Raw genomic sequence first — 20745 nt, 5'->3', positions numbered from 1 at the left:
TAAATGAATAAATGTATTGTAGCGGTTATTGTAACGTTCTCCCCGTGTCTGTGTGGGTTTCCTCCATGTGCTCTGGTTTCCTCCCACAGGCCAAAGACATGCTATTCAGGTTCACCCATAGTGTGTGAGTGAGAGAGACAGTGTGTGTTCCACTGATGTATGGATGAATGACCCAGTGTAAGTGGTGACCTAATTTTTTGGGCACATAACGTTGATGAACCTAGACCTGACCAACTGAAGCAACCCCACATCATAACACTGCCCCCACAGGCTTGTACGGTAGGCACTAGGCATGATGGGTGCATCACTTCATCCGCCTCTCTTCTTACCCTGATGCACCCATCACTCTGCAACAGGGTAAATCTGGACTCATCAGACTACATGACCTTTTCCCATTGCTCCAGAGTCCAATCTTTATGCTCCTTAGCAAACTGAACTCTTTTTCCCCTGATTAGCCTCACTGATAAGTGGTTTTCTTAAGGCTACACAGCTGTTTAGTTCCCATCCCTTGCATTCTCTTCACCTTGTGCATGTGGAAATGCTCTTACTTTCGCTATTAAACATAGCCATGAGTTCTGCTGTTTTTTTTTTTTTTTTTAAACATTTAACTGATCTCCGATCATTCAAGATTTTTTTTCTAGCCACATTTCTTCCTCGAAGATGATGGTTCACCACTGTACTTCTAGGTTTTAATAACGTGTTGGACAGTTCTTAACCCAATTTTAGTAGTTTCTCTTTAGTCATTTTCCTTGCTCAATGCAGGCCAATAATTTGACTTTTCTGAAACAGCATAACAGCTTTTTCATAACCACAGGATATGTCTTCCAACATAGTTGTTTAAGAAAGGAAAAGCTACCCACCCCCTCATTTAGGGTTAAATAACTTGTTTGCCAGCTGAAACATATTAATCACTGCGGTAATTATCCAATGGAAAGCCCTTACCTATTTGCTTAGTTAAATCCAGGCGGTGACTTTTTTTTTGGCCAGGCAGTGTATATTCTATTCTACCATGGACAAAGATGACATCTAAAAAATTAATAATAAATATCTTTTGTTCAATTAAAAATAATTAGTTTCACACTTTTGACCTCAGGGGTAAAGGTTCCAACCACTCACTTTATATGCTTTGAGGACTCATTATCACATTGCACGGTATCTTCATTGAGGGGAAGTGTTTGCAGTGATTTTTGTCAAAAAAGGAAACGGTGATGCCCTCGCACCACAAAGGCCGGACTGGTTTAATGACAATGAGATATCCTGCAGTGGGTGTAGGCTTGCTTGTGCTTTGCCGGCTGACCTTTCTACAGTCACATGCTCAACATGCATTTGTAAACAAGAGAGTTTGTCATTTGGGGTTTCTGTTATTAAGCCTGTGTATATTGGGCTCATGCATGTGGTGGTCTCCTTCACAGAAATGTATAGGTGCTGTTCCACTTCTGTGGTCTTTACAGTTTCTGAGACATTATTTTAGGATTTGGAATAATGTCAGGTTTTGTATTTTTACATCTTTTTCGTATGTCATTCTGAGATATTGCTAGAACCTTCGTTTTTTATTTTATTACAGGTATAATTAAACACATAAGTACAGTAAGCACTTGCAGCACTCACAGCCTCCCAGCCCCAGGGTGGGGCGAGGGGACATGGATTCGATCCCCGGTCTGTCTGTGTGGAGTTTGCATGTTCTCCCCATCTTTGCATGGGTTTCCTCTGGGTGCTCTGGTTTCCTCCCACAATCCAAAGACATGAAATTCGAGTAGAGTGGTGATTCTAAATTGCCTGTAGTGTGTGAATGGGTGAGTGTGTGTTTGTGTGTGTGTGTGTGGCTACCCTGTATTGGACTGGTTCAGGGTGTACTCATCTCAGTCTTGTGCCCAGTGCTTCTGGGATAGGATCCAATTCACTGCAACCCCGCTCAAGACAAGCAGCAATTGTTGTAACTGGCTGGCTGCATGGATGGATGGATGGATGGATGGATGGATGGATTAACACAGTAGTTTAAGCATTGGTTTAAGGTTTATCTGTTTTTAAAGCATTCTGTTTGATTTTAAAATTGATATAAGTGTATTGTTTTGTAAAGCTTGATGGAAATGTTTCACGTTTACTGAGAGGGTAATGATCGCTTGGAATAGCCTTTGTTGTAAAACAGAGTTCTACTAAATCTCGGTGAACAGGAGAGAAATGTCTCTCCTTCACAGAGGAATTACAGTTGAATTTTGTAAAGTCTCTTTTTTTTGCCGGTTCATTTCAACAAAAGGATGCGCCACGTAAATATTACTGTTACCAGCAACATATTATGTCTGCAGCCACATTTTGTTATAGGCAGTGCGCCGCTCTGTGTTTTCACAGTTCTTATCAGTGCTACACAGAAAAATATACTTTGTATTTAGATGTTTTCAGGCATTAGGTTACTTACAGCATCCATGCCTCTGTTGCCTTGGAGATAAATATTAAAGGTTAATGCGAATCACAGAGAAGCTTCGAAGTGCTTTGGGAACGAATGGTTACTTTCTTGTCCTTGAATTAAAAGTGCACGACGTGTTAATTTTGTGTCGCTTCTCGCTGCCCTTTCCCACAGGAGATAACTTTGACAGAGGGGAGTCGGGTGTTTGACACCTGGAAGAACCCCCCACCTCCAGTCTACATGCAATACTTCTTCTTCAATGTCAGCAATCCAGATGAGTTTATGGCTGGGAAGAAGGCTGTGGTCACTCAGGTTGGACCGTACACCTACAGGTAGGGCAGGTAGCGTGGCTGTGGCTGGGCTGAACTTCAAACTAATCGAGCCGAATGGAAAATGTACCGTCGAACGAGTGAAGTAGCACCTGAAACACAAGTGCAGAAGCAGAAGTGTAAAGGAGTGTGCCGAGCAGGGTTGACACCTGCCGTTCAGATCTCTAACGTATGACATCAGAGATGATATAATGTAAAAGGGAGGAAGTTTCATCAAAGTTTGGAAAAGTAGGACAGCTGGTAGTGTAGTGGTTAGAGCTACTGCCTTTGGACCCAAAGGTGGCTGGTTTAATCCCCACCTTTGGCTCTAGTAGCCTTGAGCAAGATACTTACTCTGAATTGCTCCTGTAAACTAACCTAAATGGGTTGATAATTATGACCTTCACATTATAAGTTGCTTTTGAGAAAAGCATCAGCAAAATGAATAAATGTATGCAAATGGCTTGTAGCTGGTTAAAAGATTTAGCTTTGCCTGTCCTTTCACCATTTTTCAAAAAAGTGAATGCAGCTGTGGTGAATCTCTGCTGCAGTGAAAACCCTTGACAGTGGTGATAAAGGCCAGATTAAATATTTCCTGTTTTCCTTCTTCCAGGGAATATAGGCCAAGGGAGAATGTGACTTTTATGGAGAACGGGTCAATGGTCTCCGCGTTCAGTCCAAAGACTTTTGTGTTTCGTCCCGATCTGTCGGTTGGAGACCCTGAGGTTGACGTTGTGACGACTGTCAACATACCCGCAGTGGTGAGTCCTGTCACCTTCACTGTAAGACACATGACCGTTTTCCATTTGAAATGCAAAGAGAAGTTGAGCTCGTACCTTTTGGTGCTGTTAGGCATTAAAATACGAACTAGGTCCTAGTAAGTTGACTTTGACTCTACAAACCTCACTATGGAGCAATTGCATTACCCAATCACTTGTTATTTGGAGTAGGCTACACATTCTTAGGAGACAAAGTATACAGGCTTCTTTCCCCCATCATGCTCGGTATTTTAAAGACCTCTTAGCTGGCACTATTTATTTTGAGCATTTGCAGCCTATAGAGATTAGGTCAGAGGTATGGAATCATTGTGAAAATACAGAGAGATCCTAAACATATGGGTCAGCATTCCATTTTCTCCCTCCTTTGACTCCAGGCTGTGATGAATAAGGTGAAGGACAGCTTTTGGATGTCCACTTTGGTTTCTGGCATGATGAGGACCACTAAAGCGGGTATTTTCATGACGCGCCCTGTTCACGAGATACTGTGGGGCTTCAAAGACCCACTGCTGAGCAAGATTCACAAAATGAAGCCCGAGATCGAGGAGTACTTTGGCCTCATGTACATGGTAAGCGCCTTCATGGAAATGTGTGGTAGTTGTCTAATAATAACTCATCGTGATGTGGTGGTGCTGGGGATTATTTCAGTGCAGATATGAGCGGATACTTGGAAAGCATTTCATAAGATATTTATATTTACCTGTTTGGCAGACAAAGTGACAGGCGACTCAGAAGAGATGTGCAACTCGCAGAACGTAATAAAGTCAGAAAGATTAGGATGCCGCTGGGAAAGAGCTGTACCTGATGCCTTAGACGTGTTTTCGTGTTGCAGAAAAATGGTAGCTTGGATGATCACTTCGTTTTGCACACGGGGGAGAAGGACTACATGGACTACACCAAAATATTTTCGTGGAATGGTAAAAGGTGAGGAGAGCGGATCGGAATCTCTCGATCGTAGCGCACAGAACGCGGTAAGCCGGGAGGCAAAGACGCGTTGTCCCGAGTTCCAGAACTAAGGCCATGCATTCATTCCCGCTCTACTGAATCATGGTAAAAGCAAGGGAACCCTTGAGTGTTACAAGAAAGACACAGCGTGTGCCGCCCTCTGCCCTCATTTTGCTCACGCCACTGTATCTCAGCCCAGGGCATGGAACTCATGGGTGGAAACATCCTCATGACGAACCTATTTGTTATTCCGCCTTGTGATACAGTTGGTCAGAGGCCATTGAGGAGTTCAGTGGGTTGGAGGAACCCAGGCTTGGCCCGCAATGATTGACACTTTGACAAACATTCATTGCTACTCATGCAAGAGGTACAATGCAATTAGTGAATACACTTAACTAAGTGCAGCTAATAGTTTGCAAAGGTTTGGAACAGAAGCTTGTGTTGGATCAACTGTTGTACAGCTACACATTTTGGGCTTGTTGATGCTGTTTTTTTGGAATCGCACTGGTTTAAAGCACGTTCCAGGCTATATTTCCTTTCTTTGTCCACTTTTCGCCGTCCTCGGATACTCCTGCTTTTAGTATGTTAAAGTGATCGCTGTTTATTTTCAGCAGGGTTGGGGTTGTTTCAGAGTTGATAACTGGCTATAAGCAAGGGGAATGCAAGACTTTTTTAGAATAAAATCTCATCGGATGTGTTTCACCCTTTGCAGCGAGCTGAAATGGTGGACCTCCAATCAGAGTAACATGATCAACGGCACCGACGGCAGCACGTTCCACCCACTCCTGAAGAGGGATGAACGGCTTTATATCTTCTCCTCAGATCTCTGCAGGTGGGCCGCTTTGTCCTACACCCTTAATGGGGTGAATAATGTCTGCTCTTCTTGAGTGTTGATGACACTGTTAGTGCTTACATTTCATTTACATATTTAGCCGACGCTATTCTCCAAAGAGACTTCCAGTGAACTCTATCTAGAGTTACCAGCCCACACATGTTATTGACTAGTGTAACTTACACTGCTAGATACACTACTTACACTGGGTCACTCATCCATACATCAGGGGAACGCACTCTCTCTGTCACTCACACACTATGGGTGAACCTGGACAGCATAGCTTTGGACTGTGGGCGGAAACCAGAGCACCCGGAGGAAACTCACGCAGACACGGGCCACCCGGGTGCTGTGAGACAGCAGCCCTGTTCGCTGTGCCACTGGTATTAGGTATGACTTTTGTTGATTAGGTTTATGTTGCTGCTCAGCTGGTTTTTTAATGATTAATGACAGAACAGTGCAAGTATAAAACGTAGCAACATGGGCACAGGTAGCATTTATCAGGGAATTGGAAATACATATTGATACATGATGCAATACATTAGCTAGAGGTTACATTATTTAGGTGGGGTGGTCATATAGCACTGGGTAAGAAAGGGTGACTAGATATTCCAGAATTCATTGAAATTGTCAAATAGTTTTGCTCCTGGATGCTGAGGGAGGTGCAGATAGAGAAGCCTTGTTTTATGTTGAAAATTAAATCTGAAAGTGCACTCTTTGCTGCCCTACACCTGGTCACTTTCCAAGCTGGTGGCATATCATGTGACAAAGCATACCTGGCAAACCAGGACAAGATATATTAGGTTAGGTTGTCATGGATGTGATTATTCTGAGCACCAACCCGTCTGTATTTATTAATAAGTGACAGCTGGTAGTAAGCACTTTAATTTTTAAATAAATGCTAGAAAATGTTCTTATAATTATGGATTTTTTTTCATGCTTAAGTAGCTCTAAGACAACAGATCCTCTCCTTGGAAAGGATAAAATTCTGGGTATACTGTGATATTCAAATGTGAACAGCATTTTGTCATATGTGTTCTCTGTGAAAAGTATTTAACAGATTTTTTTTTCTCCGAAATATTTCTGTCACCGTGCAGTTACTGTTAGTCTTAGTTTGGATGGTACTGTAAGTACACAATGGGGTACTTGGGGTGCGGTGGCGCAGTGGGTTGGATTGGGTCCTGCTCTCTAGTGGGTCTGGGGTTCGAGTCCCGCTTGGGGTGCCTTGTGACAGACTGGCGTCCCGGCCTGGGTGTGTCCCTTATGCCCTGGGTTTTCGGGTTGGGCTCCGGCTCCCCACGACCCCGTATGGGACAAACGGTTCAGATGATGTGTATGTAAGTACATGATGACATGGTGTCCTGGTTCATTTCATGTGCATGATGACAAATTGGATCTTATGTGTATTTCTTTTAGACATAAAGATATTATGCTGATCTCTTTACACAACTACTTGGTTTCATGTCACTTTAACTTGGTCAGGCGCACAATGCAAGGCTAGATTTATTCTGGGAGATTCGTAGCTGAAAAGTTCTGACTATGACTATTCTGTTGTGGTCATTCACGGGCTCTATACTGCTGGAAATGTCTGAAAAACCTGAACTTAGCTGTGAATGTGGTGTAACATGTTTACAAACCTACTCTGTTTTTTATTTGGTTCTGACTTTTCACCTACAATAGGCGTTGTAATGTGTTGATCCTGTGGGTCTATTTCGAGAGTCAACCTTGACCCAGAACCTTGAACTTCCTATCCTTTACATCCAAATGGAAAGAATCTCCTGTTAAGTCCATTTACACGGTTTGAAACCTGGCTGTTTATCTACGATTGTTTTCAAAAGCCTTAACTTACTTAACCATTGTTTTAAAAAGAAATTGTTAGAAAGCATTCTACCGTTTCCTATTTCTTAATGATTGTACCAGCTGTGGAGAGCAATCCACCAAGGGTATTGACGCTTAGACCTGAAAATAACCTAGTCTGATGGTAACAAGGCAATAAAGTCATTTATGTTACAAATCAGGTAAACACATCTCTTCCTTAATACCCGTTGTTGTTGTGGTGGAGGATATTTAATCACAGGCTGAATTTTCAGTGTTTCCTGCAGTGTCTGGTCTATTCATCAGTGGTTTTGACACAGATGTCTGCATATTACATTTACTTATTTAGAAGACACTTTTCTCCAAAGCAACTTCCAATGAACTCTATGTAGTGTTACCAGCCCACACACCTTATTCACCGTGGTGACTTACACTGCTAGATACACTACTTACAATGGGTCACTCATCCATACATCAGTGGAACACACACTCTCTCTCTCTCTCTGTCACTCACACACTATGGGGGAAACCTGAACAGCATGTCTTCGGACTGTGGGAGGAAACCAGAGCGCCCGGAGGAAACCCACGCAGACATGAGGAGAACATGCAAACTCCACACAGACTGAGTGGGGATCGAACCCATGTCTTCTCACACCACCCAGGTGTTGTGAGACAGCAGCGCTACTTTCATTTAACTGTTGTTGTTGTGAAAGGAGAGCGATTGTCTTCTCATTTCTTGACTGCAATATAGAAGAAGTATGTAATATAAGTAGTTGTTACCAACCCAGATTTGTAATCTGGAGGAAGCCGAGGGAAACTTCATGATGGTACCACCAATTCAGTTTTAAAGAAGAGACTCCCTGTTTTTGCATTCAGGTCCATCCATGTGTCATTTGTGAAGGATGTGGAAGTTAAAGGAATCCCTGCATACCGCTTTGCCCCCCCACGGGATGTCCTGGCCAGTCCCGAGGAAAATCCTGCAAACGCTGGGTTCTGTGTGCCTGCTGGGAATTGTTTGGGCACAGGCGTGATCAAGGTCAGCGTCTGCCGGAAAGGTGAGCAAGCTGGCTTCTGCATCTCCATGGTCCATAAAGATCCGCCCACCGTGTCCTTGGCAGCGTCGTGTGCATGGGAAAGGGCTTGTGCCCCCCCCCCCCCCCCCCAGTTTTCCAAATTCATGTGATTGAGCCTCCTTTCCCCAGCCACCTGACTGAGCCTGACCCAGTGCAGTAAACCATGTCACCTGACTCCAAGCACCTGGCCCACAACGTTCCAGGTCCCTGCGGCCTCACGGCATACACAGCAGAACGTGTGATAATTTATGGCAGCGATTTTCAGTAACGGTTTAATGGTTGATCACGGTTGCTGCAGTAACATGCACGCCAGCGTGCGTGCGCAAAGGAGCGCTCATTTTCCAGGTCACTTCCTTAAAAAAGCTACGGGTAGCTGTAACGGGTGCAGTGGCGTGGTGACGGAGCGAAGGCTTGGCTGTGTTGGGTGCCTTGTGATGGACTGGCGCCCCGTCCTGGGTATGTCCCCCTCCCCCTCTAGCCTTGCACCCTGCGTTGCTGGGTTAGGCTTCGGCTTGCACTGACCCCACGTGGGACAAGTGGTTTCAGCCTGTGTGTGTAGAGATGGAATGGACAATTTTTGCCTTCCGTTGACTTCTAATAAAAGGCACACGAAAGACAGGTGTTCTAAAATGTTGCAGGCTCCTTAGAACAGAATCTTCTTGAAGAACAACATTGATCTCCTTGATGAACAACATTGATGACAACATTCTTCCAGATGAGAGTCCCAAAACATGACAAATTGTGTGTTTGGTCTACTGCAGTTCCCTTTGTTTATTGCTGACAGCCCCGTCAATGACTGGGTAAGATTGAGAGTATGCAAAATCTTGACCTGATAAAGTGTATCACAATCTGGTCATGCGGACACAGAGCAGCTTAGAGTAATTTTTAGTTCATCGCACAATGAATGGGCAGAATGGCAGCCAACAAGGCTTTGAAAATGCCACGCAGACTAAGCAAAGTTGTAGAGGAAGTGTAATTTTGTAGAAGCTTATACTTTAGTCCATACCGCTCTCCCAAGTCCTAGTTATCACTTTAGTTTTGCTGTGTCCTCACAATTTCTGAAATATTCATACAGAGATGTTCTGTTTCGTTCTCAAGGTCGGAAAACAGGATCAAGCACTGTAACCTCCTGTTCGTTATCACCTATATGGAGAGACTTCGTCTTGAAACACATTACATTTACAATTATTTATTTAGCGGATGCTTTTCTCCAAAGCGACTTCCGATGAACTCTATGTAGTGTTATGAGCCCACACACCTTATTCACCGCACTGACTTACACTGCTAGATACACTACTTACACTCATCCATACATCAGTGGAACACACTCCTCTCTATCACTTACACACTATGGGTGAACTGAAGAGGATGTCTGTCGAGTGTGGGTGGAAACCAGAGCACCTGGAGAAAAGCCACGCAGACATGGGGGAACGTGCAAACTGCACACAGACTGAGTGGGGATCGAACCCATGTCCTCTCGCACCACCCACGCGCTGGGAGACAGCTACTCGTCGTGCCACCATAAGGATAAACAAGACATACTTAAGTTTTAGTGATGGGATCTGATAAAATTACATAATGGTTTAACTCATGGTTTGATTTATCAGGTATGCTTTCTCGGTTTACAGGGAAGTGTTTATGAAAGTCTCCCCTAGGATCATTCCTTGTTAATATTGGTATCGCATAAAGCAACTTTCCTTCCTAGTAGATAGTCCAGTACAAGTTCTGGTTAATAGAGCAATGCATTGTTTATTGTTTTAATGGAAGAAATGCATGCATAGGTCAACAAGTGGTGTAAGAACAAAAGTAGCTTTAAGCGAGATCAGTGCCGCAGTAGGAATTTGTATTCGAGGATTACGGTCTCAGCATGTGTTTGACCCCCCATGTGTTTGATGAAGCATAACTTGAGTCCTGACTCACACATTTTTAAGGAGCATGGGCTGCACCTTTGAGGTTGCACTGTATTCATATTGGCCCCAGGAAAGCAAATGAATGAGACGAAGCCCGTTTCCGAACCTTTGGAGACCCTAAGCAACTATCCTATAGATATACTTCCATTTTCAAATTTTTAAATAAATTCACTAAAATAAATAGTTGAAGAACTGAACAGCTGAATATAGTGAACATTTGTGTGTGTTTGTTTGGGGGTATGTGCAGAATGCTTTGCAGAATTTCTGCTTCTTGGATTTTTTCGATGCAGAGTCATCGGTGATGTCATCCTGCGATATTTTTCTATTAACATCCTGAGTGACACAACGCTACCGCTGAGACATTCCCACCCCGCTGTAGACCTGAAACAGGTTTTAAGGAGCTTCAGCTTGGAAGAGCTCATCTCTGCAGTAGCCACAGTTATGGATAGTGTGCAAGCACATTGAGTGCAGTCCAGACATTTGGGTAGAGTTCCTTCAACTGCTTTTCTTGGATGGAAGGTAGAAGCTCCAATGCAGTCATGTTGTCTGAGGGCAAGCTTTGTAGGTTACTCATATTCCACCTTTTAATACAGCCAAATATACTTTTATTCCCAACATTGGGGCAGAATTAAAGGTAAAATACAAAAAAATGACAAATTTCATACCTGTATTATGTGTTGGGTTTTCCTCTTCTGTCTTTTTCCATATTCTGTTTTCTGCCCAACACAGTGCACTTCATTATCACTTTTCTATCGCACATCTGGCATCTCTAACTTTGCTGTCTTTGAGTGTCAATCTTACATTTATTCACTTAGCAGACACTTTTCTCCAAAGTGACTTCCAATGAACTCTATGTAGTGTTATCAGCCCACACACCTTATTCACCGTGGTGACTTACACTGCTAGATACACTACTTACACTGGGTCACTCATCCATACATCAGTGGAACACACTCTCTCTCTCTCTCTGTCACTCACACACTATGGGGGAACCTGTACAGCATCTTTGGACTGTGGGAGGAAACCAGAGCACCCAGAGGAAACCCATGCAGAAATGGGGAGAACATACAACTCCACACAGACTGAGTAGGGATCAAACCCACGTCCTCTCTCACCACCCAGGCACTGTGCGACAGCAGCGCTATTCACTGTGCCACCATGCCGCCCAATCTCGCTTCTTGTCAGACCACAGGGATGCCTGCTGTGACTGCCCGAGCCTTGCACTGAGCTCAGCTTTTCCCTGACTATGCAAGAGGGAATTAATGGGGCCCTCGGTGGCTCTGGGGCCCTAAGCAACCATTTATACCGCATACAGCAAGACACAGCCCTGATGGGAAGTACTGGGAAAAGAATCTAATGTATTTTTTTTTCATGGGTGGGTTATGTACACACATGTATAAGGGAAGGAGAATTTCTTATTTTTTTATTATTTCTTATTATTTATTCTTTTTTCTTTTTTCCATATTTTATTACTTGTTTATTTCTTATTTTTATTGTAATTTATTTATCCTTTTTATTTGGTATTTCTGTTATATCCATCCATCATCCATCCCCTGTCAATGGCAGGGTTGAGGTGATTCAGAGCTTGTTCCAAAAGGAAGAGGCAGGGTACTCCCTGGAAGGAGCACCACATTTGCGACACATCTCATAAGTTATTCACAGATGCGTCTGGAAGAAAACAGATCCCGCAGTTTCTTTCAGTTTATGTGGGATTTATTGACTGATCTGTGTCTCACTTAGACTTCTTGTCCACCCCTTCCCCTCACCTTTCACACTGCAGATGCCCCTGTTGTTATTTCCTTTCCTCATTTTTATTTGGCGGACAAGAAGTATGCGGAGGGCGTTGATGGGATGTCTCCAAACCAAGAAGACCATCAAACGTATCTCGACCTTAACCCGGTACATGGAGCTTGTGTACACTGAGTATTGTCCTATTCTTGTCCTGTTACATTTTTATGTACATTTAGCTCTTCTTCAGAAACAGTAAGTAAAGTGTTTAGGAGAACATTATTATATTTCTACATGACATTTATTCATTTAGCAGACACTTTTCTCCAAAGCAACTTACAATTATTTACTCATTTATACAACTGGGTGATTTTACTGGAGCAATTACATTGCTCAAGGGTAAGACTCAAACCTGCAATCTTTGCACCCAAAGGCAGCAGCTCTAACCACTACACTGCCAGCTGTCCCAACAGGTCTTCTCTTTAGAGTTCTGTGTACTTCTGAAGGAATATGGTACACTGATGTATAGTCATTTTTATTTACTTCTAGCTTGAATATGCATATTGTTTGATTGCCGTTTCACGGGTTTCCTTGCAACAGAATGACTGAGTAGTCGAGAATAGAATATACAAGTCAGAGAGGATGGATACCATAGATACTGTCACACAGACGGGCTGGAGACAGGAGGTGGGTGGAAGGGCCCAAGTGCGGGTTGGCTTGATTCTTTCCACAAAGGTCGCTGAAGAGGACAAACTCTAAGCTCAGGGACAGGCGAAGGTCTTCTAGACACAAACGTCACAATCCAGGCAAGGCGATACTCGGTGGTCGAGGAAAACGGGCGAGGGTCAAAGACCAGGAACAAGAGAACAAAGCAGGACGCGAAGAACACGACGAAGCCGCTGAGGCTGCAAAACCGCAAGGGCGTTTGCAAGAATCCGCATCGTGGCGCGGACAAGGAGCTCCTTTTATCCCGGGTTTCATCAGTTAGTCGCAGGTGTTGCCGCTCTGCTTGTTCCCGGGGGTGTGACAGATACTTGTACATATGCAAATTCAAATATACAAGTATTTGTTTCCCATACCAGCTGTCCTATGGGGTAGCAGGTCTTATGGCAGTTAGAGCGATCACCTTGAAATCCCAGGTTTGATTCCAACCCTTGAGCAAGCTACTTACCTTGGATTATTTCAGTGACAGTACCCATCGGCATAAATAATGTTTGTAAATAGCTTTGAATACAAACCTAACTTCGGTCACTTTGGTCAAAAACGTCCGCTAAATAAATAACGTAATAATTTATTACTGTTTTGTTGCTTAGGTCATGTCTTGGTATTACTGTAACTTTTAAACATTACTGATGTGTTTTAACATACATTCAATTTGCAGAAAACTGGTATCCCTGTTCGTGCCAGCAAAAGGGCCCAGATAAATATCATTCTGAACAAAATCGGTTCCTTTCTGTGAGTATACCGACGTTTTTTCCTGGCTATTTTCCTCATTTACAGTGATATTTACATGTGGCAGTTTGGACAAACATTACGTTAGGGAATTGTTCCGAGAACTATTTAAAGAACTATTACAAGATACTGTATAATACAAGAGTAAATTAAGATTGCAATAAAAACACAGTTTGAATAATGGTTTACTATACAAAATTATCAGTAAACAGTTGATACCACTGGAGCTAATATGCATGAGCCTCATATTAAAATAACTGACATATAACATCCTTGTGATACATTAATACTGACCTGACCTCAGTACTTCTCTTTCCTTTCCCTCAGCATTACTAAGAATTTGAATGAGACCATTTTCCCTGTTGTGTTTATAAATGAGGTAAGAAGCTATCTTTTATCAGCTAAACATTGACTTCCCTTTGCCCTCTCCCTCATAGTCATTCATGGATCCATCTGACATTTTTAGCTTATAAAATGAAATGTGAAAAATATAGTATGGGACAAGCGGTTTCAGATAATGTGTGTGTGTGTGTGTGTGTGTGTGTGTGTGTAGTAAAATATGTACATATTTACTCATTCATAGTCTAAGGGCAATTTAGAAGCAATCACATACCTGAAAAGTGTGTCAATAGAAAATGAAGGAAACAGGAGTACTCAGAGGAACTCCACAAAGAACATTTATTTATGGTGTAATTGTTCACGCATCATAACTTCATGAGCATCCCCTGATACAACCTTTATTCAGCCACTAGGCCAGCGTTGTACTTGCTTATTTGTGTATTTTAGAATATCTATTAAAAAAAAAACATTGGTGTGGGTATCGGGATCTGTCTATCCTGTGTTTTATGCACCTACTCAATCGATGAACCTCGGTGCAGCAAGTGGTAGGGAACAAACTAGGTTTGTTTGAGACTTTCATGTCTGCAGCTATGTCTTTTTCTCTTAATGTAATGCATAAATTGTACTTTTGCTGAGGTGTACGTTGCTTTGGACAAAAGTGCCTGCTAAATGAATAAATGTAAGTGTAAGAACAGGGAGAACATGCAGATGGAGTGAGAGCTGAACCTTATACCCCTGTGACCAAGCCACAGTTGAAATACAGCACGGATTGATGATAATTCTGGTAATCTTAATAACCCATGGAATTCATTTTATTTGTTTGTTTAAGTAGTCTCTGGATGTACTTTTCAGACGGTGGTCATTGACAATGCTTCAGCGGCCAAGTTGAGAAAACTGCTGCTTATATCAATGCTGATGTCCAACTTCCCTCTCCTGATCATAGCCATAGGAGCCATTATGCTTCTGATCTTTATTGTCCTCATGGTCAGGGCCCGAAGAAAGAAGGTAAGTTTACCTAATCGCAGTAAAATCTTTGCGCAGACCATATTAGAAGGCAGCTGTGAAAATAGTTTCCTGGTGCTTAATGTAGCATAAAAAACATTTATTGCCGGTACAACTAAGCAGGCAGAAACAGACACGCCATGGAAATGTATAAACACCACCTGCAGTGCTGCTTCTGTTTCACCAAAAATTATATGAGGTTATGACGTTCTAGAGTAGTTAACAGGGTTTCAGTATCTCGCCATTCTTTTAAACCTGGGAAGATTTTTTTGGTCTGACTGCAGCTTTTCTCCAGCCTTAACCTTCTTGCCAACTTCAGTGTGTTTCGCACTTTTCCCTCTGTATACTTTCAGTTTAAACAATATTGTTTAAATATCCAGCTAATGATAAACAAACCATGTCACACACCTGGCTCTGAAAGCAAGGAAATGGAAAGGGTGACGGGTGAGAATAAGAACAAAATGGTTTCACGGAAGAGCCTTTACATGAGATTCCATGATGCAAAATAAAAAAAAATTAAAAAAAATAAATCAAAACAAAGCATTAAGAAATAAAAGACAAAAGAATGCATCTGGAAAACATTTGTGTGTTTGACTGGTAGTCCTTTTGGTCTGGGTGTGTTCTCTCACACTCTCACACATTGCATAGAAGGTTAAGTTGCAGATGTAATTACCCATAATTATAATTATGCTGACTGTGTCCTGATTGTGTTACTGCTGCAGGCAGTAAACCATTAACCTCCTTTTTTGGCTTCCTTGGTTATTAGCTATGTCTCCTTTTTTATACCTGTTCTGAGCATGGATGCAGTTCTGTTGCAGTTCTTTCAAATGTAACACTTGTGCTTTACAGAAAACTGAAACACTAACTAGGGTACACATGGACGTTTCCCAAAATACATTTGCAAATGTCAAGCACCATAAATCCCTAATAGTGCAGGAGTGTAATTCACATCACTGATTGACACATTAGAAAGTAAATGAATGTGTATGATTTCGGGAGACCACCGTGGTGTACTGTAATAGGAACTTACTTTTCTTTTACAGGAGTCTAATTATTCAAAAATTTCATTGTTACAATCAAACAATGTTACGAACACATGCAAATTTTAAGTACAGATGTGTTTAGTGTATAATGACACTAGAAATGTTAAAATTTTGTTGAATTTAAATGACCATGTAACGACCATAATTTTTCCCGTCTACAGACAACTACGAAAGATGACACAGCCTATACACCAGTGAGCTACAAACAAGAAGACCCATCGGAGATCAGTCAGTATGGCAACATAAAGAACGGCTCAAACATCACGATGTCCCAGTTGCCATCAGAGAAGTCTTGAGCGTGCCGTAGGTCTGGGACTTGGGGTGAGGCGGAGCTTTTGGGAGCAGGGGGGTTAAAGTGGGGTGGGGGGTGGAGAGAGATTTCCATTTAAGAGATTTTTGTTTTTAGGGTGTGGAGGGAGGTGTTGATTCAACAAATCATGACCACAGGACTATAGGCCTCACAAATGTTGTACTATTTGTGAGGTCATGGATCCTCTCAGGTTTGTCCGGTTCCTTTCGATGTGCCTCAAAGAGCTTTATCCTGTGGCTCAAGATGTGGAAGATGGCACAGCAGCAGATGCAACCTGTACTGTAAACAGGCATTTCTAGCACATCATCAGCGAGCCGTCGGGGCTCTGACAACATGGACAGTGCACAACTGATCCCATCAACCTGTACAAATGATTCAGGGATGGCCTTACGGGTTAGGGCTTATGTCACAAACTGACAGGTCGTCCACAGATTTGATCCAAATACAGGCTTCCATGCATGTGTTGTGGTATGACAATCACAAATAATTAAAACATTTATGTTGAGCAGAGCAATAATTGTAAGTGAAAACTGAATTTTTTCTTCCAGCTGTCTTTGAGTGTCTTGTAACCCGAGTCCTAAAATGAACACTCTAGTGGCAGTACACTTTGTGCCAATCCCTGACAAGGAATGCTCAGTTCGCACGTGCCTTGTTTTTGGGATGTCTTTGATTGCTAACAGGACGCATTCAAAAAAAAAATTAAATGAAAAAATAACTAATGAATGTATCTATAAATAAGAGTCATAGACCATTTTTGTCAATGTGATTACAAATCTTTGTTAATATAGCAAATACAGTAAAATATAGTTATGGACTATAGTATATAGAGTATAGAATATAGTACACTAGCATATATATAGAAGAGTTATTAATAATTATTAATGACATATATATGTCATTACTAATACCGCAAATAGGTTTTGTCGTCTTGTTTTTGTAACTGTACAAGGTTATAATATTGCAGTTCTCTTTTGTGTCAGGTTTTTCTGGACTGTAGAAGTGGCCTCTAATCAAACATTGTTTAAACTGTCCATTTTAAATTGAAGTAAATACACTAAAGAGATTCTGTAATACTGAAAACACTCTCACAAGGAAGATTACAGAGAGTTGGTGTGCAGTGTGAATGCTCACTGTGATTTATGTGTGAGGGTGTGAAAGGTATTTTTGACCTTTGAAAACACACACACACACACACACACATTGTGTGAACCATTGTCCCATATGGGGTCACGGGGAGCCGGAGCCTAACCCGGCCACACAGGGCGAAGGGCTGGAGGGGGAGGGGACACACCCAAGCCGGGACGCCAGTCCGTCGCAAGGCACCCCAAGTGGGACTCGAGCCCCAGACCCACCAGAGAGTAGGACCCGGTCCAACCCACTGCGCCACTACACCCCCCCCTTTGAAAACTCTACATTCCTTAAGTGGATTGTTTTTGAAGGTAACCACTGGCGGAAATTCAGGTGTCATGATTTATGAATGCAGTAAACACAATGAGACGGATACAGCTGTATAAAAATGATAACGTTCAGTTTTGAACAAACAGCACCATGTCCAAGATCATGGCTTGGACCCATTATTGACCGTGCGCTATTGTACTGGACTTTTGGCAAGTCCACTGGCTTTTATAACTGGAATTCTTCTTTAAACCTCTGTTCTGTCATGTGAAAGAAAGAGTGAATAGAATCAGAATAACTTTTTTGATCATTGTTGTTTCCTCTGTGTCATTTATACTCCATGTGTCCCCAAAGAACCGAATGTCATTCACAAAAATATAAAATATAGTGTTGGAAAAAAACTGTTACAGGTTTTGGCAGTATTCTAGATATGAGAAATTGAATGTGACCGATATTTTTGGTATTGCATGTTGGGTGTGAATATGGACTATTACAATATCAGGCAATTTCTGGGATTTGATTTAAGCTTTGTATTGTTTCATTTTATCCAGCTTTTATCCATTTATTTTTGCCCACTGGAGCTGCTGCTGAAAGCCATATTTTGTAGGGCTCACCGTTTGAACAGCCTGAGCCATGCTCCCTTTTTTTTCTGGAAGCAAACACAATATTTTCTAACTGCTTTGACTTGATAAATTAGCTATATTTTTCACCTCCTTTGTTTTACTGACTACAAGAAATAAACCAAGTACAACTATTTACTGGCAAACGTTTGTAGCTATTGCACGAAAAGTGAAGGTCAATGCAAAATGTACCTCTTGCCTGCTCAGTTTATTAAAATGCCTGCACTGTAATCCGCATCCATCTCTTTGACATTATTTGTGATTTTTATGATTGTGGATTGTAAATATTATTTTGGTATTCTGATGTGAAAAGTTGATTTTATACTATGGACACTGAAATACTGATCTTGTTTCTGACTGCTCCTGAAAGTGCCTCTGCGGGCTCTGTTTGTTTTGCCTTATAATTTGCCTTACAGTTCAACATTTTTAAATACATTATACACAACTGTGCCACTAGTAGTAAATTACTAATGAAATTACTATTCACTTAGTGGCATTCTACACGCCTATGATTTAAATATGTTAGTTCCCTAATAGCTACCAGCTTTTGATTTTTACATTTCATGTTGTTGATTCACTTTGTTGTTTTGACCAAAGAAAGTAAATCTAAGGCAAAGTTTCTTAACACAGCAGCATCAAGCAGTGATGGGTTTTGGATTTTAAGTATGTTTTAAAAACATATATAAATGTTCTTTGCACCTTATTGCTGCTCTGAGGTTGCTCTGCAGACTTCCCATAATATTCTAAAATCCAATAATCCTAATTACTAAGGCAGTAATGTGTCCAAAATTATAAAATATTTGTAAGAAACATTTATACTGCTCAATACAATCTTATATTTCCTCATGAAGGCAACAAATTCCTAATGAAACGCTTTGTACGGTTAATTCTCATAACTCAGACTTAATTAAAATTACTTTCAACTGTAAAAAAATGTATATGTTCCTGAGCTTCACAATGGACACCCATTTATACTAAAAAATCATCATATACCATTAAAACGGACACAATTATTTCCATAGTTACCATTACTTATAACAAGACTGCCACCCTTCATTAAATACATAAAATATTGTATGGATGTCTGCCTGCACTTGTTCACCTCTTTAGTAGCTTTACAAATTGTGGGTTTCCTCCCACAGCCCAAAGACATGTTTCAGACGGATTGGGAACTCTAAAATTCCTGTAGTATGTGACTGTGAATGTGTATTATATTCCTTTTCTGATGACACCACATATTATTTTATACCGCTAACCCTCCTGCCACTATATAAACCTTTTGGAATATGCTACAATAAACTTGTGTTCACACAAAATTAAGAAAATATATAATACCAAACATATTTAGAAAAATATATTGTAATTACTTGTAAAGACAGACCAAGCAGTAAAGCAGCAATATATACAGAATAAATATGTATATAAATGCCAGCCGTTTCCTCCCATAGTCCAAAGACATGTTCCGGGTGAGGTGGTAACTCTAAATGGCCTGTACTGAGTATGTTTTACAGTACTGTGCTGTAAAGATGGGTGAATGACTGAAGATTGTTTAGTGTAGGGTATCTAACACTGTAAATCACCTTGGATAAAGATTCTTGTAATTTGAATGGGCATATCTTGGGGAATCACTATACTTGTATAGTTATTGTTTGGAGCCTTTTCTGTGTTCTGTGCTCAGTAATTTAGATATTTTGAAATGTCAGGTGGCGAGACATATGTTTGCACTGAAAGTGAACCCAGTGGTGGGTTTCAAAAACCATATGATGGTGGCATAAACTTTTACAGTCCTGCTTGATAGTATGTAAACCTTATAGGGATGATAATTATTCTTGTATAAAATAATAAAATAAACTAATAAAATTTAAGTCTTAAATCTTAAAATACACATATAAAATGAATAAATGCTTATGATTTACACATTTGATTCTACTTATCTACTTGTTTTTTCCAGTGCCACTTGGGGGTTCCCTTTATTTGCACCTGCACTACTCCTGTTTTTCTACAACACGGATGATTTCCGCCAAATCAACATATGGAATTGGTCATTACACGTCTACTATGTCAGATGAGAAAGATTGCTTCTGATGAAATAATTCTGTGATAAAACTAAGGGACACAAGAGGTTCACTTACTTTCAAGCAGGACTGTATCTGTTACAGTTTACTCAAGTCTGAAGTTAATAAGCTATAATAGCTACATTTTATGTATGCTTTTATATGAGAAAAGCTTTCTCTTCAGAGGAAATCAGACAGATATAATACTAAATGCCAGAAAAACATCTGATCCTTCTGTAAAATAACCCTAATGGGAATGAAAAATACCGTAGTCTTGTATGACAGTTTGACAGTCGGCCCCTTTAAAGCAAAACTACAGGCACAACTATGCCACTAGTAGCAGTCATCCATCCATCCATCCATCTTCCTCCGCTATCCGGGGCCGGGTCACGGGGGCAGCAGTCTGAGCAGAGTCCTCCAGACTTCCCTCTCCCCGCACACCTCCTCCAGTTCCTCTGAGGAAACCCCAAGGCGTTCCCAGGCCAGCCGGGAGACATAGTCTCTCCAACGTGTCCTGGGTCTGCCCCGAGGCCTCCTTCCAGTGGGACAAGCCCGGAACAGATGCCCGAGCCACCTCAACTGGCTCCTCTCGATGCGGAGGAGCAGCAGCTCTACTCCGAGCTCCTCCCGGGTGACTGAGCTCCTCACCCTATCCCTAAGGGTGCGCCCAGCCACTCTGCGGAGGAAACTCATTTCTGCCGCTTGTATCCGCGATCTCATTCTTTCGGTCATGATCCAGAGT

The 20745-nt window shown here is 41.6% G+C and overlaps 1 protein-coding gene across 1 annotated transcript in view; it reads left to right on the top strand.

The window, feature by feature from the left end:
• LOC108934842 (lysosome membrane protein 2-like) overlaps window positions 1-17163 on the top strand; it is a 31581-nt gene extending 14418 nt beyond the window's left edge. Inside the window, exons 2-12 of the mRNA XM_018752999.2 lie at window positions 2576-2733; window positions 3323-3470; window positions 3863-4054; window positions 4318-4409; window positions 5143-5262; window positions 7954-8132; window positions 11841-11959; window positions 13170-13243; window positions 13568-13619; window positions 14432-14584; window positions 15786-17163. Of these exons, the coding sequence (XP_018608515.2) occupies window positions 2576-2733; window positions 3323-3470; window positions 3863-4054; window positions 4318-4409; window positions 5143-5262; window positions 7954-8132; window positions 11841-11959; window positions 13170-13243; window positions 13568-13619; window positions 14432-14584; window positions 15786-15920 (1422 nt within the window). The 3' untranslated portion in view covers window positions 15921-17163. The remainder of the gene's footprint in view (window positions 1-2575; window positions 2734-3322; window positions 3471-3862; window positions 4055-4317; window positions 4410-5142; window positions 5263-7953; window positions 8133-11840; window positions 11960-13169; window positions 13244-13567; window positions 13620-14431; window positions 14585-15785) is intronic.
• Window positions 17164-20745: the final 3582 nt, after the last annotated feature.

The sequence above is a fragment of the Scleropages formosus genome, chromosome 6 (genome assembly GCF_900964775.1).
Source record: "Scleropages formosus chromosome 6, fSclFor1.1, whole genome shotgun sequence".
Lineage (NCBI taxonomy): Eukaryota > Metazoa > Chordata > Actinopteri > Osteoglossiformes > Osteoglossidae > Scleropages > Scleropages formosus.
Note: the sequence above shows the minus strand (reverse complement) of the source record. Positions and strands in the feature narration are given on the sequence as shown.